Here is a 27,998-nt window from a genome sequence, read left to right on the forward strand (position 1 = left end):
ATAAGTGGAAAACAATTACTCACTAAGATTTGTATCGCATTAGGTCTTCCAGATATTATTCATCAAAACATGCAAACACATCTAATGAGTTATATGAATTTAGTCTTAATATAACAGTTTTTCTTTTTTTTAGAAATTTAGTTGAAAGCTAATTGATTTTTATTTTAAAAAAAATAATACAAAATAGATTATTGAATACACACACATACCTTTATGCGCCTAAAGAATGGCTTTTCTAATCACTACACATTTAGTGAATATACATTATAAAGACTGTTCAGTTTTATTAAGTGAGTATCAAACTGAAGCCCCCGTAAACAGGGGAAGGCCCGTCCTCGCGCATCAAGCCTATCACGCTCAGACTGAGTTTAAAGCCCACCTCCGGACCAATTACCATTCGAGATATGGATCTATCATAGAGTCTTATCATGTGTTTGAAGTCCGATTCCTATTCCAAATACATAGTGGCAATGACTTCAACATATTAAGGTAAATCAAAATGAAGACTTCACAAGTGGTTTAAAAGTAGATTACACGGTGCGCTTTGCAGACAAGCTCCACAACTTGCTGGCTATAGAGAGTTTGTGTTGGAGTCTAATTTTAAATTATAAAGCACACGGACGGTAAACCTATGACACCTCTAGTGAGCTCGGACCGGTGCTGCAGATGGGCGGCATAGGCAGGAATTTATTTCTCAATATGTTGAATGGAACAGACGCGCAAAGCTTCGCCAAAGACGCAGAATTAAACAGCCACTTGCACCGAAACCGCGACTTCCCGGACTTCAAAATGGGCATCCAAGACACGAGGTTTTACTACCAGGACTCGATTCCAAATGGACAGGACAGTTTGACGTTGCCGTTCCACGCTGAACATCACCAAAGCGCCGGAGCGCAGACGGGGAGGTTTTACGCACCGGCTCAGCTCGGCAGCTGTCACTTCACCAGCCGGAGCGGGACGGGACATACTTACGTTCCAGGCGGAGCCGATGCGTATTCTTCGGCCAACGGTAAAGACGTGTACCCGAGCAGCGCAGACGGCTACCCGGCGTCTTTTCAGCACGGGTTCCCGCGAGCACCGATGTACGCTTTACCTAATCTACAGGTGTCCGGGAAGACTCATGTGCTCCTCAACAACTACCCGCTGTGGGCAAAGTTCCACAAGTACCAGACAGAGATGATCATAACGAAACAGGGACGGTAAGAATCCTAATGGATTGCCAATCTTTAATATATCACTAGTTTAAACGTCATTATCAAGGTGAAATTTGTGTACGGGATCACAGCATGGATCATAATAAGAAACTGGTCAAATGCCATATATGAATGTTTATTCCTCTCACTTATGTACTTATCTAAATGCCAGCTGTGCCAGGCAGGGCATGAAATCGAGTCCTTGACATATGTGTCTTAAATTTAGAAGCCTAATTAAAGAGATCTGTTGATCTGATCTTTTTTTCTTCAGACCGCGACCTGGTTTCAGTTATTGTCAAAAGTAAACAAATACTGTAATTTGTCAAATTTTCTCACTGTACCTAGATGCACTTTGACACAAATCTGTCAAAAAAAAAGTCAAAAGTGAATTGCCTCATTGTCTGGAACAATTCTGACAATTCTGAGTTTCCGAAAACTGATGATATTTTGGATACGTTATTTTTAAGAAGCCTACTGAGAATAATGACAGCAATGTTCCTGAAGAACGTGATGATCAAAATAAGTTATCATGTGTGAGTAATAATACTGATAAAAATTATATAAAACGCACTGTAAATTGAAAATATTGTGATCTATAAACCATTGGTGGTGTTCCCTAGAGACCCAAGAGAGGGAGGAAAGTGCTTGTGGGGACGTTTGACAGGTCACCGAGCATTAATATCTAAACATGTCTCTGATGATTATAATCTACAGATGTGCAACACTTCCATTTTAGAGCTACTTTTAAGGCATAAATTACATAGTCATAGCATAATACAGATTTAAAATGCTGACTGATAAAACTACATAATTGTTTCTTAGTAGGCCCTTATATGTCAGTTTGATAAAAAAAAAATATATATATAATAATAATAATAATATTTATCGCAGATTCTTGCATATGCTAAAAAACAAAACAAAACAAAAGAACATATTTAAAAACTGATCACACCTGTCACCATAAAAATGATTCCTGTTAAAATGTATGAGAATTGACAGCATGTGAAACGCTTACACTTTAAGTCCATAGAAAGCGTTATTTAAAAAATATATTTTTAGAAGACAAAAAAAAAATAACACTTGTAGTCTGAAATTTACTCACCATTTTCAGTATGCATACATGACATATTTATTAAATTAGATTTTAAGAAATAATATACATTTTAAATATGGTATTGAAAGCAGGTCTAACCATGAAATGGAAAGGTGACAATGTTTTCTGTTCTCTCAATGTTTTTTTTTCCCACCGACTGAATTTCACATAATACTGCTACACCAATATTATATTATAGCAGCAAAATCCTGACCATGATATTGCTTTAAAAAAATCCCACTGATGTCATATTCAACACATAACTTTCATTATTTTATTTTGTACTCTACTGTACCGTACTGTATGCACCACATAATAATGAATCCTTCGTAATAAGTCAAAATTTTTAAAACAGAGATATGTATTTATTTTTTCTTAATATTATTATTATTTGTAGTTTGGTAGCTTTTACGCAGATATGCGTGCATCTGTGTGTACAGTACAATTGTTTGTGAGGGTGAAGGCATGCTTTTGTAACCTGTAACCTACTAGCAGGTCCCTTGAAAACTTTTGCAAACCAACTTTATAGCTGTGCTCAAGGCATTCAGAATAAAAACATTCAGAAAGACTGAAATTAAATGGCGCATATTATGTAGTTTATTAATAGTATACATTATTAAAGATGCTACATATATAATACTTCACTCTTGTATGTGCTAATAACAATTAAACTGACTATTGTGAGAACTGAATAGCTTGTAGATTATTTAATCTTTAATTTAAGCAAGAAAACCTTGTTTGTTTTGATTCAGCATATTGATGATGAAGTTTTTTGCCTCTGAATCCTGTTGGTATCAAACAAATGGTACGCACAAACTTATCTTTTCACATGCTGGAGACTGAGTCAGTTTATTTAAATACACACAATTTTTTTGTGAATTATTATTACATTCTGGGTTGTATGGTTATTTTTATTGGTTCTCACTGCCAGTGAGTGTCAGAGCTCAGGTAATTCTGCCCAAGACAGGAAGTGGAAAAGTAATGAGGAGGGGTGGTGCATTTGGGGGTAAAGTTGGTTGAGCACCACTGAGACTCTGATGGCCATACACATCAGTGGAGGTAGCTTTGAAGTGCAGGAAATGAAGGAAGGCACTTTCTTCCTCTCTCTCTCTCTCTCTCTCGCTTTTTCTTTGCTTTCTCTCCTCTGGTCTGGTACCTTTTGAGCTCAGTGATGCACATTTCCTCAGAAGTTGAGGTGCAGTCCGAGTCGAGGCTTTGAAATGCACTGTGAGGCCCATAGCCTAAGACGAGAGCAGAGGTCTTCGGCCCTTTTCAAGACAAACTTTAAAACTGGCCCCTAACCTCACCCCTGCCACCAGGTTTCACAAACTTAAACAGGCATGAGGCCACCAGCTCTAAACATAGATTGGTGTAGGTGAGCGTTGTCTTGCTTTTATGCTAGTCTGAGATCCAAATAAGGCAGCAAGCAAGTGCCAGACTAATGAATGGACTAAAAAATGTTACTTTACAGAACATCAGTGGGAGGGATATGAAACCAGAGATAATCCATTCCACTGCATGTGCAGTGGCTGATAAATACTAGAGTGAAAGAAAAATGTCTTGTCAAACACATCTGCAACATGCCTGAAAAGAGGAACTAGGGTTTTTCACTGTCATTATATCAATATATGAAGTTAAAAAAAATATGCTGGCCTCAGGTGTTTGCATAGGAGATGTGAATCAGTAGGTTCTTCGTAGGTTTGGTGGAGGAGTCATGGGTTTGTACATTGTGTGTAAATAAAGATGGCTTTCTGCTTCAGTGGATTCACATGTCTCATGTTTAACACCTCAAAAAGCTTGAAATTTTCCAAGCATTTGCTTATGCTGGTGAGGTCTAGTGATAGTGAAAGGAACTTCTTTACAATTTCTATACTCACATAAAGCATTATCACCTCATGATATAGTGAAATATACTGCACAATGAGTACAAACCATGCAGTACATCAATCATTTATCTGGCCTTCATTTGTCCTCCCTTAAATTGCAGCATTATAGGTTAGATAATAAAGACAACAGTTATAAACAGCAAACAGTGTCCCCCAAAAATGGAAGTTCTGTCACCCACCCTCATGTTGTTCCAAACTTGTATGACGTTCCATCTTCTGTGGAGCATAAAAAATATTTTGAGAAATGTTTCAGTGTTTGTTTTTGTTTTTTGTTTTTTTCACCAAAGATAATTGGTTACCAGCATTTTTCAAAATATCTTATTTTTTCCGTTCTGCAGAAGGAATAGTTAAATGATGACAGAATTTCATTTTTGAGTGAACTATCCATTTAAGAATGCATGAATTCAGTCCTTCTACTTCAACATTTAATTAATTGCCATTTCTTTGTAATTATTTGTGAAATTTACTAGCAGTTTCTGAGTGAAAATTATTTCAAAGTTAATTCTTACCACACTGTTCTTACCACATTAAAATACCACATTTTTTCATTGTATAATAAAATAGCAAACCAAGTGGCATCTGAAAACTCTCTGAACTAGCTTTTTTCTGAGCCATTTTTTTCAATTACTTAAAGATGTCAAGGTGATTTTAGTGGATGTAGAAAGATAAAATGTTAAATATCTTATCACATAATAACACATTTTCGGGAGTGCTACTTATACTTTTTGGGGCCACTTTATATAGGCATTTATGAAGATTTACAGCAACAGCATGTGCAATATCAGTGCATCAGTTTTAATAATATTCTTGAGGTCGTCCAGGCTCTGCATAAAATGCAGTTTCTCCCCCAGCACCACTCAAGGTCTCTCTGCCTGTAGCCTTTGAGCTTTCTTTCTTTCATTTTTTTTTTTTTCAACTAACAATAACTTCCTGTTCAGCTGTATATGGTAGCATGGAGTATGCAGTCTTGCTGCAAAAACTCAGACCTCAGAATCAGCAACTTGTTGAATCATCTTCGCTCAGTGCATGACAGACTGAACGCTGTGTACATAATTCCAGCAGAATCCCATCAAGCAGCTCTGACAGAAACAGATGAGTTGTGACAGTAGCACATCAGCAGAACACCATCAAGATCAAAGGGATCGCATGTAGCTGTGGTTGCTGCCTGCTCCATTTCCAGCCACTGTTTTTTAGCAGCCGTGCTACAAGCTCATCACTACAGTTATGATGGTTCTCCAACATCAGCAAATATATTGTGGTTTCTAAACGTAACCACATTCACATTATAGCTTACAATAACCACGTAAACATACCATCTTTACTGTACATGTCAATATGCTTCTGTCATGTTTTATATGTTACATTTATGTATAAAAAAAAGTGAACACAAAAACAGCTAGCAGCCAGAGACTGGTGCGTTTTCAGTATCAAGACTACGAGGATGACATAAACTGGACCTGAACTTCTGTCCTGGTGTATTAGTGACAGGAAGCCCTTCACCAGTCGATATCCAGACAGTTTTTTTTTGTTGTTGTTGTTGTTGTTTTTTTAATGTCCCTTCCTGTCTTTTTTACTCTGCAGTGTTGCCTTGATCACATCAAGCAGTTCTTCTGCTAAGGGGAAACACGTATATGTATGGAAAACTGTACCTTCCTAAAGTCCTAGACAGCAGAGGAGGCATTTTTGTTTTGGCAACCACCTACTACCGTGTTCACGGCTCTATCACTGAGTCAAGGAGTGGTAGATAAGTTTCCATGGGTTAACCTCTATCTTTTTGGCGTAAACCTTAACCTCCCACTCATGCAAAACATTCCTCTCAGTGGCAAACCCACTGGTTTCCCCCTCTCCAGGTACTGATTTCTTATAAATGTCTCAGTTTAAATAAGTATGACAATTTCTGAGGCTCAGTCAGATGAGGAAAGTGACTGCCACAGATGGTTTAGTTATAACTCAGAGAGAGGAGGCAACGCATGAGCGTTGAATGATACAGAGATGATTTTGGTTTCTGTTTTCACTTATATTGACTACTGATGTGGAAGAAGAAACCCTTCACCTGCTCGGTCTCTTCACCACCACACAGCCCCACAATGCCAGGGCTACATCTGAGAATGATGATTGATTACAGCTGCCCATGAGTGGGCAGACCTCCCTCTTGTGTTATGCTACCCTGTTGCAAATGAGTGTCATCGTCCCCGTGGTCTGATCCTCGATAGGCGTCCTTTACCCTACCTGAAAAGATAAATTGTGAAACTGAGCTTATTTCAGTATCTCTTAATTCTCTTTTAAAGCAGTCTCCTTTTTCATCCCTTTCCACTTTGTGAAGCAGGTGTAACTTCTTGGAAACACAATTTTAAATATTTAGCGGGATGTGCAAGCTGCACTTTTGCATAAAACTAAAGGAGACTGTGGCTATGAGCTGTCAAATGTCAAAAATGACAAAAAGTACAGACAAATAACAATGTACAGATATGCTTTTAAAAAACTTTCCCTCCATTGTAGTTCAGAGAAACATTTCACACTTTTACATCCGCATCACGTGTATAATTAGTATTTTTGGGTGCACTATTTCTTTATATTGACATACGTAATTGCCAAACTTTAACCCTAATGTGTGTTTTAATCATAAATAGTTGTTTTAACACTGTTTTAGGGTTAGATTTGCTAGTTTTGTTACTTACACAGACTTTCAGACTTTTGAAATAAGCTTCTTATGATCACCAAGGCTTAATTTATTTGATCAAAAATTTGATAAAATTGAATAAAGAACTGTTTTGTATTTTATTATATTTTAAAATGCAATTTATTCCTCTGATGACAAAGCTGAATTTTTAGCAGCCATTACTCTGGTCTTCAATGTCACATGATCATTAAGAAATCATGCTAATATGCTGATTTGGTGATCAAAACCTTTCTTATTATCAATGTTGATAGCCGTGATGCTTAATATTTTCGTGAGTTCATAAATGCATGGAATGTTCAAAAGAACAGTATTTCGTATTTATTTAAATATAACATTTTTGTATCAGTGTAAAAGTCTTTACTGTCAATTTTGGTCACAATGTAATTCATTAACAGAATAAATTAACAAACAATATCTTGCTGACCCCAAACCTTTGTACAGTAAATGTACATAATTTTGCTAATGTTAAACTAATTCCAATAATCTGACCCCCATACACTCTTCCCAATGGGAAAAAGGTTTAGAGTTTCACTCATCAAGCTTACAGGCACAGGAGACAGAGCAAGAGAGAGTGAGAGATTTTTATAAACATACTCACAAACTAAATCCATTTTGAGCCATATACAAATTATTTGGTGTGTATCCAATTCATGGAACTGATACAGACACATATATGAGCAGACAACTGCACTTGAGTGTCACCTAACAGGAGCATCCGGCTGAGGGGAAACATACAAGCATGAGCAGTAGCCCGCAACTGTTGAATCTATTGAATGAGAGGCAGCCATGTGGCATAGACGTCATCTCTAGAGTGTATTAGTGAGACTGAAAGCGTCATAGTATTGGGTGAGGTTGAATTAAAGCCAGCATGGCTGATGTCAAAGATTTGTTTTATCACAAGTGGTGCCAAGGCAGAAAGGCACAGAAAAACAGAAGCAGCCCTTCATACTGGGTCTACTGAGTTTCTGGAAACTTCACACTGCTGTGGGACACACTGACCTCCCAGTTACCTCCACTCCATCTCTGTACCGTGATCAAAATCTGTCTAGCAAGGAAAACTACAGCAATCAAGCATACATCTCCCAACATGTTTTATTAATTGTCATATTAAAGATTCACACACAGCCTGCTTCCAGTTGCCTTTCTATCATAATGTCTGTACTGTCGTAACTATTGCTTAGCACCAAATACCACCCGTATATACAAGCAAATTCAAATAAGCATGTGCAGATGCATGTTATATGGAGAGCATATCAAATATGAATGAATTCATTCATTTATATACTCAATTATATAAAATATTCAAAATACTATTCTAGCCTAGTCGTTCTTTATCTAAACCCCACCTTTCATTTCCTAAATATTGCACTTATATTATTAAAATATAATACAATACAAAGTATATAAATATAAATAAAAATTCAACAAATACAAAAAATAAATAATATATTTAAAATGTATAATGCCATTTTTCAGAAAATAAATTTGTCAGTAAATTTTATTTTTATTTTTTTAAGAAATTAATGTTTTATCAAAGATAATAAAAATATTTGTCACATTTATTACAATAAAAATATTTTAAAGTAAACATTTCCTTTCGCAAACATCAAAATGAATATTATTAAAAATGAATATCTTTCAGTGAATATATATATATTTTTTACATTGATTAGACTGACAAAAAAAGTATTTATAATAGCTATTTTATATATAATTATGTTTTAATTCATATTTGTATTAATGTATTTATTTGTTTTAGACATAATCTAAATAAATAAAAAATTATACATTTACATATGAAAAAAAAAAGTATACATAAAAAAAAAATCTTATCTTGTGTTTTCTGATCTGTTTGTCAACAGGAGGATGTTCCCTTTCCTCAGCTTTAACATCAGCTCACTGGACCCCACAGCTCATTATAACATATACGTGGACGTGGTTCTTGCTGACCAGCATCACTGGCGGTACCAAGGAGGCAAATGGGTGCAGTGCGGCAAGGCAGAAGGCAACATGCCAGGTACCCGACAGTCACATGATACCTTTTTCTGCACACTATCTACTTTTAAACCCTACAAACAAGATAAACATCTTTATCTCCATTGTGGTTTTTGCAGTGTGAGTCTTTTCTGAGCAGTGCAAAAAACTTCACATACCAATAGCTCTGTCTTTTTGTGGCTAGAAGTGCATGAGTGTTTCTGATACCACTGTATGCCACAATCATAGGAACCTTAGCATGTGGCCCACCACAACAGCTCTGCACTGCAAATGCTGTTCAAGTGAGACTGCATAGTAGTGCAGTGTGCATTTAACAGTGCACTCTTAATTGGCTTATACCAATCAATTTACAAAGTACAAGCATTTTAATTGGAAATACTCATACTTCTGCCTATTTGAACCTAGTGTTTCCTAAACATTTCCTTACCTAAAATTTGCACTTTTATAATTATAATAATTATATAATATTATAAATATATATATATATATAAATATATATATATATATATATATATATATATATATATATATATATATATATATATATATATATATAATATAAAAATATGAAAAATATGAACAATATGAACAAAAAAATAAGCAAATGTAAAAAAAAAATAATAACGATAATAATAATTAAAAAATATATCAAATATACACTACCATTCAAGAATTTGGGGTCTGTAAGAGATTTAAATTAATATTTTTTTACAAAAGTGACAGTAAATACTCTTAATAAGAAGACTGTTACAAAACTTTTTGTTTCAAATAAATGCTGTTCTTTTGAATGTTCTATTCATCAAAGAACCCTAAAAAAATGTATAATAGCTTCCACAAAAATATTAAGCAGCTTTAATAATAAGAAATGTTTCCTGAGCACCAAATCAGTATATTAGAATGATTTCTAAAGGATCATGTGACAGAGAGTAATTCAGCTTCAAGAATAAATTATAGTTGAAAATATATTAGAATATAAAATAATAACAAAAATAAACAACAATTTAATTATTTTAATTTGTAATGATATTTCACAATATTACTTTTTTACTGTGTTTTTTTTTTTTAATGCAGCCTTGGTAAGCATAAGAGACTTCTTTCAAAAACGGACCCCAAACCTAAACAGTATTTTAAATTATGTATATCAATAAAATACTGTGTCACTGAATATTTAATTTGCATTCAGTACCAATATATTTATGTTTAAGTGTTTTTTTTTTTTTTACAGGAAACAGAATGTATATGCATCAAGACTCTCCCAACACTGGGAATCACTGGATGAGACAGGAAGTTTCCTTCGGCAAACTGAAACTTACCAACAACAAAGGCAGCTCTAACAATGTAGCACAGGTAATATACTAATAAACTCCTACAGTCTTACTGCATCAGACCACAGTCATCTGTGTTGACATTGGTTGTAGTCAAACAGAGATTACGCTTACCATTCAGGTTGAATATATAACACTATAGCATATCTGCACTATTTCTCTGACAATTGCATTGCTTGGAAAACAGATGATAGTGCTGCAGTCACTCCATAAATACCAACCACGTCTTCACATAGTGGAGGTGAAAGAGGATGGAACAGAGGACCCCTTTATGACCTCAAAATCTCAGATGTTTGTCTTCCCTGAGACTCAGTTCATTGCCGTCACTGCCTACCAGAATGCAGATGTAAGTCAAGTCATCTGAACGCATCATGCAGTGGGTTATTTTCTTGTTAATCAGATTGCAACTGCCACATAACCACTGCTTACAGCGAACAAAGATTCATGTCATCACAGTGTGGGATGTTTTATGTCTGCACTTTGAGTCTGTGATGTTTGTTAAGTGATGTTTATGTTCTGAAGATGTTAAGTCTGATTGTAAGAAAGAGTATGAGAGTAAATTCATACATTATTTCATAATGGCAGTGATCTATCTGTCTAACTATGCTTCCTCTGCCCATGTGACTTTACTATTACCCTCTCTCTCTCTGCCCTTTCTCCAACCTCTTCCCCTGCCATTTCTTTCACAGATCACTCAGCTGAAAATAGATCATAACCCTTTTGCTAAAGGTTTCCGGGACAATTATGACACGTAAGTAATCTATCTATCTATCTATCTATCTGTCTGTCTGTCTGTCTGTCTGTCTGTCTGTCTGTCTTTATATCTGTCTATTTATAGTATTTGTCTATTTATCTATAAAACATCCCAACATTAAATCCCATTTGCTACCTAAATTCAAATTCAATTAAGATTCAGGAACTGCATTCTCTGTTTAATTAATAATGCAATACTATTAACATTAACATGTTAACATTTCAGAAGGGGTTTTGTCAGTTGAAGTTGACCTTTGACAATCTATTTTCTCATGTAGGCTGTACGCACTTCCTGACTCAGACCGCTTTACGCCTTCCCCAAACGAGAGCCAGCAGCTCCTTCCAGGCAGTTGTTTCTCTCACCAGGCGTACCTATCTGATCAGTACATGAGCCCCCTGCCTCAGAGTCGTTTCTACAGCCGCGAGCCGGTCAGCATGACCCAGCAGTCCCCCAAAGACCCTGCCGCCAGCCCTCACAGCCGCTTTTACCTGCCCAGCCAGCAGGGGGTGCCACCGAACCGCCTTGACTTCAACGCGTACGAGAGCGAATACACTTCCAACAGCCTCTACAAGCCGTTTCCGATTCAGACATCCCCACACCACCCTCTGGGCTACTACTCTGAAAACCCCTTTGCTTCCGGGCCGGTTTCTGGTGCCAACACAGGAGCGTGGAGCTCAGGACGGCCCTCACCGCAGTACCTTAATCACCCACACCACAGTAAACCCGGGTCTAGTCTCGGCTGGTTTCGAACCCTCTCGTCCCCAGCTGCATCTTCATCTCCCTCAGCAGTGAACTCACGCTTCCATTCCTCCCCATTGCTCCTGGATCCCCAGCGCCAGCCTCTGCTCCAAGACAAGTCCAAAGAGTCCGGGGAGGACGCCTGGATAGAAGCCCCCTCAGTTAAATCTGTGGACTCAGCTGACTCAGGTTTGTTCGAGGGAGGAGAGAACAAGAAGAGGCGCGTGTCGCCTTACACGTCCAGCACAGAAAATTCCCCTCCCAACCGCAGCACAGAGGTTTGCGAAAAGGACAGTTGCAGTGATGCAGGCTACTACGGCTTCTACACCCACTGAAGACCAGCACTCAGACTGTCCTCCTGCTGTCTTCCACCCACCGTCTGTCTGCATGGCCTAAGACACAGGGATCAAGCTCTCTGTGATAGTCGCTACAGTGCCAGGTGCTGTGGTGGCCCCTCTGTGTTTTGTGTTCCCTGTGTTAGATGTTTGGGGGTCATGTAGAGGTGTTCTAAAGGTCACTGTCACACAAAAGATGAAGACGACGTGACTTTGCTGAGACACTGGCCTGGAGACACACAGACAGACAGACCTGTGTGACTTTAGCAGCTGAAGATTTCACAGCACACCTGCTGTCCACTCCCCCAAAGGAACTGTCTCTGTCCCACTCGTCAGGCACAGACATAAAAACACCTCACAAAAACCCACACGCCACATGCACGCTCAAACAAACAATCAAATCCTTTTCGTCACATTCACATCTGTCTTTAAAACCCGGACTTAGAGGTATAGTTCACAGAAAAAAGGAAAAGTCCATCATCATTTACTCTCCCTCATGTTATGATCATTTCAAACCCATTTGACTTTTTGTCTGTAACACAAAGACATTTTTTAAGAAATTACAACAAAGTGCTTTTAAGCTTCAAGGATGCAAAATCGCTATAAAAAATAGTTCCTTCAACTCATGTGCTCCATGTCAAGTCATCTACAGCTTTATGATAGCTTTGGATGAGAAAAGACATGGAATTTAATTCTGACATTATCTGATTCTGACAATCATCTGGCATTGCTTGTTGTTTTATGGACACACCAAAGGTAATGTCTGTTTCTCACCAAAAGCTATTGTACACTGAAAAATTAACATTATATTTTCACTCTGAAATTGTACATTTCACAAATAATTACAAAGGAGCAACAAGTAATAGATTGAACTAAACATGAAAATCTGAAGTAGAAATAATTAAAACATATATATAGCTTCAGAAAACTTGGAGTATTGCGCACAAATCCTTTAAGTGGTCTCTAAATGACACAAACTTGACTTACTCAAGGTGTGATGCTGTGGACCTGTAAGCATTCAAATCGGTTGCTCTAACATAATTGTTATTTGATGGATGATCTCATTGGAAATTTCATCACAAATTTACATATTAAGCAGAAGAATTATATTTAAACAGACTAATGTTGCATGCACTTGTGTGCTGCATACACAGCTTTAATCCATTTTGCTTCTGAATGGGAGCCTTCATTACAGTACAACATTTGTGTGTCCAGACAATCCGAAAACGCACACCTACAAGGAGCACAATCAATAAGCACATTAAAGCCCAAGCCACTCAGACAACACATGCTGGAAATAAAATAGCCATGATGTCTGACAAACCATGGCTGTATGCACCAGCTGGAATTCCATCCTTTAATAGACAGACATAATATGGTTAATAGAATGCATGAGTTATTATAGTATATGCAGTTATTTTAAGTATCCATTCAAAAGTTGGGGGACTATTTTTATTTTATTTATTTTTTAGAGAAATGTGTCCTTTTGCATCAATGTTTACAATATTACAAAAAAAAATGTAGTTCTTTTGAACTTTCTATTCATCAAAGAATTATATTGTGGTTTCCACAAAATGATTAAGCAGAACAGCTGTTTTTAACATAAGAAATGTTTATCAAGCAGCAAATCAACATATTAGAATGATTATGAGACATTCAAGACTGAACTATGGCTGCTAAAAATTAAAAACAAAGAACAAAATAGACTTCTTTTAAATATTACAATAATCTTTAAACAAAAAGTGCACTGCTTCAGATAAATACACAAACAGGCAAAGAGAGACAGGCGAAGGTTAATAAATTTAAATTTAAAATGCAAAACTGAGCCTTGAGAGCCATAGTAATTATTTCCTGATCTCTCTAAATTTTTATAGTTCTGTAGTTTTACATTTCATACTGTATAAATAAAACAGGCACCTTATGTGATGGTGATAGTTTGAGACAGGGCCTTGTAATCCTCAGGTTTCATTTAGCTAAAGTCCACGAGTTAGGACAAACACACTAGTGTCAATCCGATGACCAGTAACAGGACATACTTAAACCAACAGCATCATGTCTTGAGGCGTCGCCCATGACGGTATACAGATAGACAGAGTGGAAAAATGGACACCTGACTATATTCATCATCTTTTGTGTTCAAACAACAGAGTAACATGCAGTTAGCTCACACACAGATGTCAGTGACACATAGGAAGAATGAGCCTTTAATCTAAGCCTATCAGGCACCGCTGGCATTCAAAGGTGAGAATGACCTCAGACAGATAAGTGGGTGACAAGACGCCACTGCAGAAGACAGTAAACTAACTTCTGGGACACACCAGAAGCCTGTGAGCTCAGAACTGTCAATTTATAGAAGCTTCCTGCATCTTTCAGATCACAACTATGTGCACAGACATATGGATATGATCTGTGTCCTAACATGAAATCACCTTTATTCACATTACTTGTAAAATAGAACAATTAATTAAAGTGATGATTATTCAATATTCTGTGGCCACTCTGTGATCACATTTTTTTTTTTAAAGTCAGTTAACTGACTCAAACTGCCTCTGTTTATTTTACATATATGTATTTTGATGCAAAACCAAATGAAATGAGTAATATGGTTAAGACTGCGTTATTTTAACTGGATTAAAAAGCCATTGCCAGATATTGCCAGATGATAAGTTGTTTAGAATATACAATGCAATTTAGATGCTGGAAAATTTGTAATATTCTACAAATGTAATAATATGAATTAATTAATTTGCTTACAGGTTTTTTTAATATTAGTTATTAAGAAGTTGACTGATAAACAAAAAGCAAATGGCTGCAAGAGAAAGCGGCAATATTATTTAACTGACAAACAATGTTAAAGAACAAAAAAAATTAAAGTGCAATTAAAGTGTTTCTATGTTAATTTAAAAATGTGTAATTAATGTTCATGTTTGGTTTCTTTTTATACACTGAAATGCACTGACACGTTTGTTACTGCTGATGTGCACTGAAAATAATGAACAAATTGTCTGTTGTTGTCATGTTAGGAATCAATTCATGTTTTGGCTGACCCCTGGTGGACATTATGCTCCTCTTATCTTCGAGTGTCAATAGCAGGTCTTTTAAGGAACCTATTTAAGTTATAATCTTTGACACCATCTGTTGAATTAAAAGCAACAATTTAAGTAATGTTACTAACAAAAAAGAGGTGCTTCTGTACTAAGTTTCCTCAGCCAAGCAAACTGAGCCTCAGACACAGCTGTCAAAATACTGTATATAATATTAAATGATGTTTTTGATTAATTCTAAATGTAATAAAGACTGAATTATACAAATTCATTTTTCTATTCTTTAATCTTGTACAGTTTATTGCTGTTTTAAATAACTACACAAGTCATGACTTGCAAGTTTATTATTTGAACATTTGTTCACTATGATTTTTTTCATCCACGCCTACACAGAATGCTTGTTTCTGATATCACATTTTATATAGGGTTTAAACTGTGAGCTTAATTCATACTTAAATGCCAATAAATATAACGTCATTGTCTAAAATCAAAATATGAGCTTTGTTTATTAAAAAAAAATAAAATAAGATAATAAATAAGATGTAATGCAATGTAAGAGTGCTTTGGACACATTTCAGAAACCTCCTTCAGTAAAAAGTCAAAGAGGGCCCAAATAAGAGTTAATTCATTTACTGCTCAATCCTGAACAGGTTGAGACATGGCTTTGCAAGAGAAATAATGAGCATTTTATAAACTTGTGAGTTAACGGAAGAAAAAGTAAGGTAATGAGACCTCTGAATATTACATATGATCAAATAACCCATTTTCTTTATCCAGACTCTTGTTGTTTCCACCAGCACATAAGTACTTATATAAAGTTAAAAGCAATTTAACATTGTCCATAGAAATGTGTGTGTGCAATTGTTAAAACTAAACATCTCCAGTACTCGCATACATTTTCTTTTACCTTTTGGCTTATATTTTATCCAAAGTGGAAGACAAGGTCAAACTGTCCACCAAGTTTCTGTGTCCTCAACCATAAAATAAACAGAAAAGTTTAAAATTAATCCCTCCTCTTGCTGTTTGGTAAAAGCATCATCCTTTCTCAATGGATTTGGTTTACAAAAGCCCTTAGAAATTTATTGTTGCTCCCAAAAGCTCCAAGTTTGTATAGTCTTTCAAAAACTGTGTGCAAGCTGAATTTATCACAGGCATAAAGTGTCCACAGTGTTGCTTCAATCTGCCTTCTTTACCATAATTCCAGGTTTTTAACATTGACAAACCCAGGATTCTCCCTAATCTTCCAATACGTTCCATTGTAAAGCCAAACTTCCCTTCCAGCAGCATCCAAAGTTTTCCTGTAAGATGGGAACATTTTAACATTCCAACTCTAATTCTTATGAATAAATCAGTTGTGGGATTGAGGTCAACTCACCTGAAGAAGCGAGGGATATGCTCCTCTCCTCTCTTGGCAAGAATCTTCCTCCTTTCTCTTTGATTTTCCTCCACTTCATCCTTCTTTTTATCTGTCTCCTCTATTTTCCCCTCCTCAAGAAGCCTACAGCACCAACACAGAGCAAACTTAAAACAGATGATCTAAAAGAAGAGTTTCATGGACTTGCTAATCCATGAAATTGCTCAATAATTCTGGCTCCAACTTCTGTCTATTTATCATTGGCTATTAGGAAGCTCTCACCTTTGGTCAGGGCGCAAGCGTGTATCTGTAGGGGGCAGCAAGGGCTTAAGGTCAGGGGTCAGCTCATTCATCTCGATTGCAAAACTAGAGAAGCCATAGTAAAGCATGTAGTTCTTGGGCTGTGGATCTGTAAGGAAGCACAGACATTCTGACAACATCTGCCAACACATATGTACATCTCTCATTTATTTGTTTTGTTAGACAGAACAGCCACAAAATCAGAATGGACCCCATACAGACCCGATACATTCCTGGACTTATTGTGAACAATAGACCCTTTTCACAGACTGTGATGGTGTTTCCAGAGTTATTAAGATTGCGTGTTCCCCAGTTATTAGTTTATTAGTTAAATCTAGCTTTTTTATATTTCCAAGTAAAATATATACTGTATATACAGTATATATTTATATATAATATACAATAAAACACAAGTCTTTGTGTTTTATTACCATGACATCAAATGACAGAAAACTGGCAAACGCTACTGCGTGAGTTTTTCTAACAAAACTGCTGATGAGTGATGACAAATTTGGCATCTTTTACTGTTCCGACCAACATAATCTATCCCTCAAATTTGTTTCCTTATTTGCAAAGTTATAGAAATCATGGATTTTTTTTTCTTGTTTTACAGGTATATGGGGCAAATGAGGATATACAAATGATATTTGTTGTAGTTTCTGTTCACCACTATAGAAGTTTACCCAATTATTGATGACTTCAACCTCAAAATGTGAAGAGAGTCCATGGCTAAATTAAAAACAGTTATTACATAATGCTAACCAATATCCAAATAGGTATTTAGCATTGTCTAGTTCTGGATAATTCCCAATGGATAAAATCAAATTTCATTTAATATTCTGTTTCATGCAGAAATACATCATTACAAAAGTAATTTGTATTGCAAACAGCGCTTCATGTTGACGTTGAAGACGACGACAGTATTCAATAAAATAGAGGAAAGATGACTACTCACTTGGCTTCCAGATACACTGTGGATTTGGAAGGGTGTCACAGAAGATCCCTTCATGCCAAAATCCACCGAAACGATGGACGACATTACCAGTCTCATCAAGAACTTGACCCTGAACTTCGTTTTTGGAACCATCTGAACCCCAGTAACGTGCCTGAAGGGGGGGACATTTTCTGCATTTGTACAAGGACTTCAACTATATGTACTCAAAATGAATCAAATGACAACAAAATTTGCAATCAAAACTGAACACACCTTCACAAATGTGATCTTACAAGTACAGACCGAACTTTTCAAGTTGCGAATAATGACCTCGCCGTAATGCTCGAGGTATCGCTGCTGACTGAGGACATTGTGGATGCACGTCACCACTTTGTTCCATTCATAGTGGTCCCCGTATCTACAAGTAAGGTATATCAAACACCAAAGATCAGAATTCTTCTTAAACATTGGAATTAAAATTCCATTGACACCAAAACAGATACTTGCTTTTTTAGAGTCACATTCACCATCCCTGTTGGCATGATCTCCAAAGATTTGCCCCAAAACTTGTTCTTCCATCTCTGGTCTGCTCTCAGTATGTAAGATTAAAAAAATGAATGAGATTCAAATTCAAACATACAGTACATTAAGACATCATCACACATGCCTTAAAACATACCCTGCCAGAAGTTGAAATTGTCTGATTCTGCATGACATGCAGATATTGGGGGATGATGGGAAACCTGACGGCAAACACAAACCACAGAGTAAACAACTGCTTGATAGCAAACGTATCTGATGTATAATCAGATGTTATTATTAATTACCTGTTCGCTAATGTAGCGGAAGCCTCTGTCCTCTCTGATACACTCAAAAGTCTCTCCCAGAACTGGATTAAAAGGTTTGTAACGGTTGCGATACTGAGCCGTGGCATAGCCAGATATAGCAAAAGCAGCAATATAAACCTTTACAGAGACAAAAAAAAAAAAGAAATATACTACCAAATAATTAAATAAATAAATGGCATTAACAGATATAGTAATAGTTTATTATTTCATTTATGCTCTTTAAATGAATTACTCCTTTTGTGATAACTCAGACATATGCAGTTTTGCTGAAGTTTCTGTAAGTATTACCATCCTCTGGTAGGGGTCATCGGTATGATTGGCAGTGTCCAGTAGGTCAGAGTATTCCAGCTCCTCACAGAGTCTCTGCAGCAGGCACACAGGCTCATTCAGAGCTGCTGGCATGGAAACACGGGACAGATCCTTGCCTATGTTGTTGTAGAGGATAGTCATCAATCCTACATGGCTGTTGTCAGGGCAGACTGCAGGCAAAGTAGTACGACGTCCGGTGTTCTTTATGGTGTTCAGTTTTGGTGGTGCCTTAGAAAGGCTGGCACGGTACTTGCGTGAAGCCATTGCTGTTGAGTTCACAAGAAAAAGTAAAAAACAATGGATTAGATTACATGAACAAAAGTACACTACAGTTCAAAAATTTGGGGTTGATACTATTTTTTTTGTTTTTGAAAGACATCTCCTAGGTTGCATGAATTTGATCAAGAATACAGCACAGATTTTATTGTGAAATATTATTACGATCTAAAAATAATAATAATTTTAAAAAAATAATTAATTCCTGTAATGGCAAAACGTAATTTTCAGCAGCCATTACTGCAGTTTTCAGTGTCACACGATCCTTCAGAAATCATTCTAATATACTGATTTGGTGCTCATGAAACATTTCTTCTTATTATCAGTTGAAAACAGTTGTGCTGCTTAATATTGTTGTGGAAACTGTGATACATTTTTTCAGCATTGCAAAAGAACAGTCTTTGAAATGGACGTATTTTGTAACATTACAAATTTCTTTACTGTCATTTTTGATCAATTTATTGCATCTTTGCTGAAAGTATTAATTCATAAAAAAAAAAAAAAAAACTTGAACCCAAACTTTTGAATGGTAATATATATGGACACCTAAACACCACATTCATACATTTAATTTTCACTAACCATAAGCCTCATCAGGCTCTGAATTACTGGATCCATCACTTAGACCGGACTCATCGGACATCTCAGAAGAGCTCGCACACATAAGCTCATCACATGCGTCAAAATACTCTGCCGCTGAGTCAGCCACCGAGGGCGCACGGAAAGACAAACTACGGCCTGACCCAGACTGAGTGAAACAGAGACAGACATGTAGATAGTCAGAAAATATGAGCTTGATTGCATCATAGTGCTATGATGACAAAACTATGAGAGGACAAAAGAGCCTGTTGGCGTATGAAGTAGGTGAAACCCATCAAACTGTAAACAGAATAAAGAAGGAGAGGGTGGAGGAGGGGGAAAAGAGGGGAGAAAAATGTGGGAAGGGTGTGTGTGTTTTGTGGGTAGACAGTGACACACCTTCCTTTGTAGCACAGTACGAAAGGACTCTTCTGAGGACTCGGAGGACACCGAGAGTTTGTGGATTTTGGTGTGACGGGACTTAACATCTAACTGAAGATACACATATAGACACACACATCTATGCAGTAAAACATAACATGTAATGCACTAAAAAAAATAAACTATTAAACCAGTGGTTCTCAACCTTTTTGACCTTTTTGACTCCAATTGTCCACAACAATATTCAAAGGCCCCATGACTTCTCCGGTTGTTCGATAATTTGCCCAAAAATGAAAATCAGCCTCAAGTATTTCCATATCCTTTCCAAGTTTCTTTTTTCAGTCGAACATAAAGATATTTTGAAGAATGTGGGTAACCAAACAGTTGTTGGTCCACACTGACTTCCATACTTTGGAAAGAAAAATACTTGTCAATGGAGAACAGTAACTGTTTGATTACCAACATTCTTCAAAATATCTTCTTTGAGTTCAACAGAAAAATGAAACTCATTCAGGTTTGGAACAACTTGAGGGTGAGTAAAAGATGACAGAATTTTCATTTTTCAATAAACCTTTAAAATAAGAAAGATCCTTATTTTTAGTGATTTAATTTGCAATTATTTATTAGCTTATTTTAATGCTTGTTTTGTCTTATTTTAAATAATTTCAAGTCATTTTGAACGTCTTAAGTCTGTTGAAACCCCTGATTGAGAACCACTGTATTAAAGCATTTACTAGCAGGGATGTTTGTTTTATGGTATAGAGCTTATATCATTCTTTAATAACAAGATAAGCTACAATAAATCTATTCTTTTCATGCATGCAGATCATTTTAAGGCAATAGTGCAGTACTATAGGCTTTTCACTAAGTAATATAAGCGCTTGTCACCTCAGCCAGGCTGCAGAGGTTGTTGATCTGGGCAGAGGTGGTCTGGTGAAGCTCCCTGCTGGACCAGGCTTCATGCAGCCTTTGGCGCTCCTGAGCTAGAGTCTCATGTGCAGTACGCAGAGAGGCATGGACTACAAGGAAAAAGACAGAGTGCTGACCTTCAACATTATGCATCTAATACAGCAAATAAGCATATGCTGGGTTTAAATTTAAACTATAAAATCATTAAGGCGTTACTCTTATCCATTTATACCTTTCAAGGACATGGAGCAGATGTCTTGGTGAAGTTTCTTGCTTTCTAATGAGGTGGGGGCTGGTGGGGTCGCCTGGGTGGAGACATAATCAGGGATGGAAGGGACGGAGGTTCCCAGGTGGGAAGAACTCTTCAGGTTGTTAGATGATAACTGCATTAGAAAAGTGGGTAGAAAAGAAGTAGGAGGAGATATTGTTATCTAATGTCTACAGCATGTAACAATCAGAAGCTATAGTACATTTAGAAAAATACTAAAATACAATATAGACTACCATTCACTAAATTGTTTTTTTTAAAAGGGGTCATATGATGCGATTTCAAGTTTTCCTTTTCTCTTAGGAGTGTTACCTCATTTAAACACGCCCCCATGTGTCTACGTCACGATGTGGGAAGATTTGCATAACACCGCCCAAATGTTCACGCAACAAAAGAAGGCGTAACTTTGATTCTAGCTGTAGTATTGTTGCTGCCACCATGTTGTGGAGACGCTGTGTGTTTCGTTGTGAAAGTGAAAAAATACTTTGTTTGGCCTTCCAAAAGAAGACATGACTAGAAATCAGTGGTTAAGTTGTATTTACAACACTATTCCAGAACAGTTCAACCCAAATATTCAGATGTGTGCAGCTCATTTTATGGAGGACTGTTACCTGATCCTGGGAGAATACGTTAGACTACCGTTTTTTTGTTTACGCTGGCTCAATGCAATGCAATGCAATGTATAAAAAGACAGTATAAGTAATTAAAATCTGTAATTATGTCCCCACTGGATGCAACAAATGCCTAGTTTATAATGGGTTTTAATGTTTTTGTCTCGTTGCACCGAGCATGACAGTATGGTAAGGGGCGTAACATTTCCGTCACACGCTTGAGGTATTCGGCCAGTCACAACGCACTGGATAGCTGGCCAATCAGAGCACACCTCACTTATCAGAACGATGAGCTTCGTAAAAAACGACGCGTTTTGAAAGGCGGGGCATAGAGGAGAAACAACAATGTACAGTATGTGGAAAAATTTGTTTTTTGAACCTTAAACCGCATAAACACATTTCGTTACTTTTGATACTTAAAATGATTTTATTTTTTTCGTTGTAATATGTTTTATTTTTGTGGTTAATTTGGTGTTTTTATTTTTCAGTGAATACTGTTATAATGTATGTATTTTTCTTGAGCACCAAATCAGCATACAAGAATGCTTTCTGAAGGATCATGTGACACTAAAGACTGAAGTAAAGGCTGCAGAAAATTCAGTCTTACCATCACAGAAATAAATAATTTTTTGAAAAAATATTAAAATAGAAAACAGTTGTTTTTATTTCCAATGATTCTTAACAATGGTACTGTTTTTACTGTATTTTTTTTTTAATCAAATAAATTCAGCCTTGGTGAGAATAAGAGACTTACAGAGCCCCAACTTTTGAGTGGAAGTATCCAATATGCAAAATTCAAAAGGACCACCACATGGTGTAAAGTATTTGGTACTTGGTATAATGTGTCGAAAGTTACAAGGAATTTACAATGTGTCTTGTGCTGACTTACCGATTTAGTAATCCCACGAAACGGCCATGTAAAAAAGGAGTTGACTAAATTACTGGGGGTTTTGAAGTTCTAATGCTTACTACACATTAGCACAACAGAAATGCCTGACTACAGTATTCAAAACTAAAATAAAAATACATCTTTGAGATGAAACTGCACATGAATATGGAATAATTTCCATAATAGCTTCCAAACCTTTGTTGAAAACATGAAATAATCCCAATGGCAGGGCAACCCCTGTGGGCAAAGATTATGATTGCTGCCAAGGCTTTATCTAAGACATCCTAATATCAAGTAGAGGAAAGTGTAAACTGAGCAGCCTCACCATTCCAAGAGCCTCAACTCGAGACAGAGTGCGAGAATGACCCCAAATCTTGCCAGTCTTCTTTTTGGGTTGTCAAGGAGGAGATTCTATGGGTCAAACACATTTGGGAATGCTTACTTGCAAGTCATTTTAGTAAAGGCCTGTTTTCAGCCTGCTCCTTTTACTAACTTGCATGCTGATGATCCTCTGGAGGTCTCCGTTATTGACCATTTGGCCCGACTCTAGAGAGTGCAACTTTTGGACCAACCGTTGCAGCTCATTCAACTCCATTTGACAACGGGTGAGCTCTAGAAACAACACAAAGTGGTGCTTTTTTAAAATCTTTGTCTGTGCTTATGCATCCTTTTGTTACATTTTTACTAGTATTTTAAAATACCACTGTACCTTGAGCACAGATGTCAGGTTCTTGGGTCTGTAGCCAAGCTGAGACTTTCCCATTAATGGCAGGATTGACACATGGCAGAGGTTCACCCACATAAGACGTGCCCTAGAATTGTTCATAAGACATCCATTTGCAACTTCCATCATACAAGCAAAGAATTAACTCACCGTAGCATACATTAGTGTGCATTTACAGATAAAAATACAATCTGGTACTAACCCAAGTCTAATCACTAATTCTTCTTGTTCTTAAGCTGCGAGGAGACGTTCACCTAATCCCTGGTGATTTAGAGGGTTACAGGAAGTCAATGTAGGAACCATTTTACTCACCATGTCCTGCATGGAACTGTTTTTGGGAGATAAATGACTGCCATGGGACAGGGCCTGGAGGAAGCCATTGTGAACATGCGCAGCCTTGTTCTTTTTATACATCCTGTGGGCACTCAGCTTGGTGACCCATATGTAATATAAATCTGGAGTCTTGGCCTAATTAGAAAATAAATTGTGTTCAGCTGACATTTTTGACAGTAATTTTATTTGGTTTATTATTTGATAAATAAATAGCATAATCCGCTGGATGAAGGTAAAAAAAAAAAAAAAAAGTCACAGAAAAAAAATCAGATTTAAACCCAGAATTGTGAGATATATAATTGAATTAAGAAGGGAAAAAAATTAAGAAGGTTTTTCATTGCAACTTTTTTTATTACAATTCTTTTACATCAGCAATACAGTTCTCTATATCTCACAATACTGACCTTTTTCTCAGAATTCTGAGTTTCCATCTTGCAATTCTGGCTTTTTTCTTACAATTACAAGTTTCCATCTTGCATTTCTGAATCTATATTTTACAAAATTGGAACTGTGGAATATAAACTCAGAATTGCAAGAAGAAAAGTCAGAATTGTGAGATAAAAAGTCACAGTTCCCTTTTATTTAATTTATTACCTTTTACTTTTTATGCCATGGCTGAAACAAGCTTCAGTAGAACTAAAGATCATATTAGCTTTAAAACAAAAATGAATCAGTTTCATTCACTCATTGCCAACAATACAATGACTTACTTTCATGTGATACAGAATGTCTCCAGCATCCAGATCTATGCGTCTTGCTTTTTTGTTTACTGACATAACTGCAAGACTGACATCCAGTGAACCATGCATTTTCCCTTTGGAAAACTGTTGAAAAAGTAAATCCCTGATTGTTAAAAGAGTCTGGATCCAAGATCTACGGTTGGTGGTAAGGATTTCTTTTTTTTTTTTGCATACTTACATCATGTTGGTTTTTTGAATATCGTAGGATACCTTTATCCAAGACAAAGTATCTCTGTAAAAAAGTATAACTTTAAATTTCTTTGGATTTTCACAGTTCTATGTTTGCACCAACAACTACCTAACTATTTTTTCTCATACCCTATGCCACCCTTTAAGAGGCCACTTTCTCCTCTTCATCAAGTAGCCTTCACAGATTCCTGGAGCATTCGCATCCTGCATGTTTTCTCCAGGGAGGTTCAAATCTGCTGGAAAGTCATCCATTACTTCCCAGTCTTTAATGTTCTATTAGGAACAGAGGGAAAAGGCAATCACAGTTCACGTACAACAGGGCATTTCCCATTTAAAACTTGTCACATATAACCCCTATGAACAAAATGTAAGTGTTGAGCTTGGTGAGATACATAAACTTGTTGTTTTGGCTTTCACATTATCTTATTGGACACTTGTTAAGTGTTGAGCAACAGGTTTCAAACACCAAAGGGCAGAACCCTTAATGCTAGCTTTTCACCTATGTACTTGTAAGGAAAATATTTGGGTGTGTCCAAATATCAGTTGAAGAAACCTGAGTTTGAATGTGTTTATGTCAAGCAGATGGTACAAACCAGCCGTGAGTGACGTGAGGATGCTGTGCTGCTGCTCCTAGAATGAGTGGGCTTATGCCAGCCGCTAGACACCTTCTCCACACCACTCATCTGTGACTGGACGTGGTCCACCAAAGACCCGTGGTAGTCCATTTTGAATATGACCTCTTGTACACTTATTAGTCGAGCTTGGTGTGAATATACACTCTGCTAGAGACTCCTTCTCATTGTACACTAGAGCACAATATGTCTACAAAGCAAAGATTTTTCATTATTAGCTTTTTAGAAAGAAATCACTTATTGGTTATTCAGACAAGCACGTGTTAAGACTGCTAAGAAAGTTAATTGTATACTATATTATGCAACAAGCTTAGGAAAACTATCTGCCATATTGTTGATAACAGTGGTTGCCTTGGTATTTCCAAGCTAGTTTTATGAATGTTTTGTACAATAAATGCCATAAAAAGCCATGGCCAAAACACAGTCATAGCAAAAGTAACCGGCACAGCGACAGTAAACAAAAATAGAAGCAATACAGTGTCCAGAGAAAACTCATCTAATTCGGTTATCTAACAGTAGGGACCTGCCTTAACTAACACTTCCTGGGCAGGACTTTACGTTCTGCCCTTTACCAGATCACACTGGTTCATCAGCTCATAAACACCTTTCAAATGGCTTAATATGAAACACAAAAGCATACAGTAATGCAAAACAAAGAAATCAAAATTATGCACTCATAATTACATAATCTAAATTATGCTAAAACCACCAGGTATGGATCAAGGAAACACCTTTATTGCTGTACTGTATATCCACACATACTGAGAGATTATCGAAAAATTCCTTTTTCTACATATAAGCTGAATGGAATGTCACCAGAGGGAGTGTGTCAGAAACCAAACATGTTTTCTAGAATCTCCTGTTGTCTTGACAACATTGACAAGCTCATACATGCCCATTAAACTAGAATGAGGGCAAATGAGATATTTTGCAAACAGCTTAATTTGCAGCTGAGTAATGAACTATTTGATTACATAATTAGTAAAAGTAATTGGAATTATTCAGTCATTACCAAAAATGATCACTGTTGATATGTATGTTTTAGATATGGAAGGCAAAATATGCACTGTAGCACACCTCACAAAGGTTACGATCCCTATGAGAGAAGCTTAGCGTCATTACGATAATTGGATTTGAATATCCCTTTTTAGCAGCCCTTAGCTTGAATAGCTTTTCACCGAGAGCATGCTGACAGGTCACAGTAAATATGATGTATAGCATCAGGAAAAAATTATGATGTACATGTTTGTATAATCATAATAACATAAAGAAATCAGAGGTTTAGAGTCATTTTATTTAATTGTAGATTTCACTGTAAATTATAAGAACTGAACATGATTTTAAGTATAATAATGGTTAAACAGGTTTGGTGAGACTAAGTAGTCATTTCTCTTTGTGTGAAACATCATCAAGTGTGTTGAGAAACTAAATAGTGTAGCTAACTAAAGACTTGCTCTTTGTAACTAAGACAGTGCAAACATTTAACATGACATATTAACTCTACAAAACAGAAAACTGTATTGTATAGCCTGACACTCTTACAAATCACTACATGATCACATGCTGCCAATGCCAATAAATTATTGTCAATCTAAGAAATTTAGCTCTTGGATGTGATTTAAAACTGTCATGCTTGAACAGTTGAAATCTTTTCATAGTAATAGTCAATTTGGGGTTGTGTTTAAGAGTTACTTCTCCAGTTAGGTTCACCATGCACTTAATAAAGGCTGTTTTCCATGCATATCCATGTTTCCAAACAGTCCAAACTACTGCTACCAGCATTTAAAACCACAATGTTTCTTTAAATATTGTAACTCAAGGTCTTACCTGAGGTTCCTGCTCTTGGCCAGCGTGTGGTGTATCTCTGAATGACTCCCTCCTAGCGCCTGAGTTTCATGTTCCCCCATTTGTACAACTGTGCGTCACTCTACTCACACTACAGCAAACCAGTTCAACCACTTTCTACTAAAAAAGAAAGAATGCAGATATTCCATGTGCATACTAGAATGATATATGGCGGACAGCTCCCAACTGTCCTCCCCTGGTGACTGAACATCCTCCAAATCCACCCAAGGCTGCAGCCAAATCATTATCCGCATTAGTGTCTTAAAAGCTGTTGGAATTACAGGCATATAGGAGGAACTGAAACTATTGAGTTGCTCTGCCATGACCTGTTTACTGAGATGGGATAACTTCCAAATGTACTCCTTTTCAAGTGGGTAACCCCCCTATTGGTTCATGTATTACCACACACAGAGCACATTTGTTTTATTTATAGTGAGGTTTAAAAATTCACATGATTTTCCTTTAAGATGATCACACATAATTGTAAAACTGGCCTAAAATGACAGTGGTGTCAAAATATGAAGAACTGAGAAACTTCTACACTGAACCCAGAGTTATAACCATAAAGGACTAACTGACCTACTGTAGATTTACATGAAGTAATCCAGAGATTACCACTAATCAGGATCCGTGACCACTAACTAGTGTTTATTTTGGCAGCACAAATACATTTTGCTCCTGGCTTTTTAACTTACAAATCAGTTCAAACACACTTCCATTTGTTTAAATATGCAAAAGGTCATAAATCGGGGTCTCCAGCCCTGCTCCTGGAGAGCTATACCATCCTGCAGAGTTTAACTCCAACCCTATTTAAACATACCAGAACCAGCTAAT

The 27,998-nt window shown here is 36.7% G+C and overlaps 2 protein-coding genes across 2 annotated transcripts; one reads left to right on the forward strand and one right to left on the reverse strand.

Annotated features, from left to right (window-relative positions):
• Nucleotides 1–416: 416 nt before the first annotated feature.
• LOC109099253 (T-box transcription factor 21) lies at nt 417–15,310 on the forward strand. The gene is made up of 6 exons (XM_042767785.1): nt 417–1,199; nt 8,715–8,869; nt 10,073–10,194; nt 10,360–10,518; nt 10,862–10,923; nt 11,204–15,310. Exons 1-6 carry the CDS (start codon nt 667–669, stop codon nt 11,997–11,999), a joined length of 1,827 nt encoding a protein of 608 aa, XP_042623719.1. The 5' UTR covers nt 417–666; the 3' UTR covers nt 12,000–15,310.
• Nucleotides 15,311–27,979, reverse strand: LOC109099611 (oxysterol-binding protein-related protein 6-like). The gene is given in 23 exon segments (XM_042767784.1): nt 15,311–16,341; nt 16,419–16,541; nt 16,680–16,806; nt 17,653–17,803; nt 17,905–18,049; nt 18,139–18,217; nt 18,311–18,374; nt 18,459–18,596; nt 18,768–19,054; nt 19,647–19,812; nt 20,043–20,135; nt 20,913–21,043; nt 21,166–21,316; nt 23,027–23,097; nt 23,100–23,112; nt 23,195–23,313; nt 23,411–23,513; nt 23,738–23,893; nt 24,469–24,582; nt 24,677–24,730; nt 24,817–24,960; nt 25,281–25,509; nt 27,147–27,979. Coding segments are annotated over 22 exon segments (2,670 nt in total). The 5' UTR covers nt 25,413–25,509; nt 27,147–27,979; the 3' UTR covers nt 15,311–16,232.
• Between the last annotated feature and the right edge of the window lie 19 nt (nt 27,980–27,998).

Source organism: Cyprinus carpio, chromosome A12 (genome assembly GCF_018340385.1).
Source record: "Cyprinus carpio isolate SPL01 chromosome A12, ASM1834038v1, whole genome shotgun sequence".
NCBI classification, from domain to species: Eukaryota; Metazoa; Chordata; class Actinopteri; order Cypriniformes; family Cyprinidae; genus Cyprinus; species Cyprinus carpio.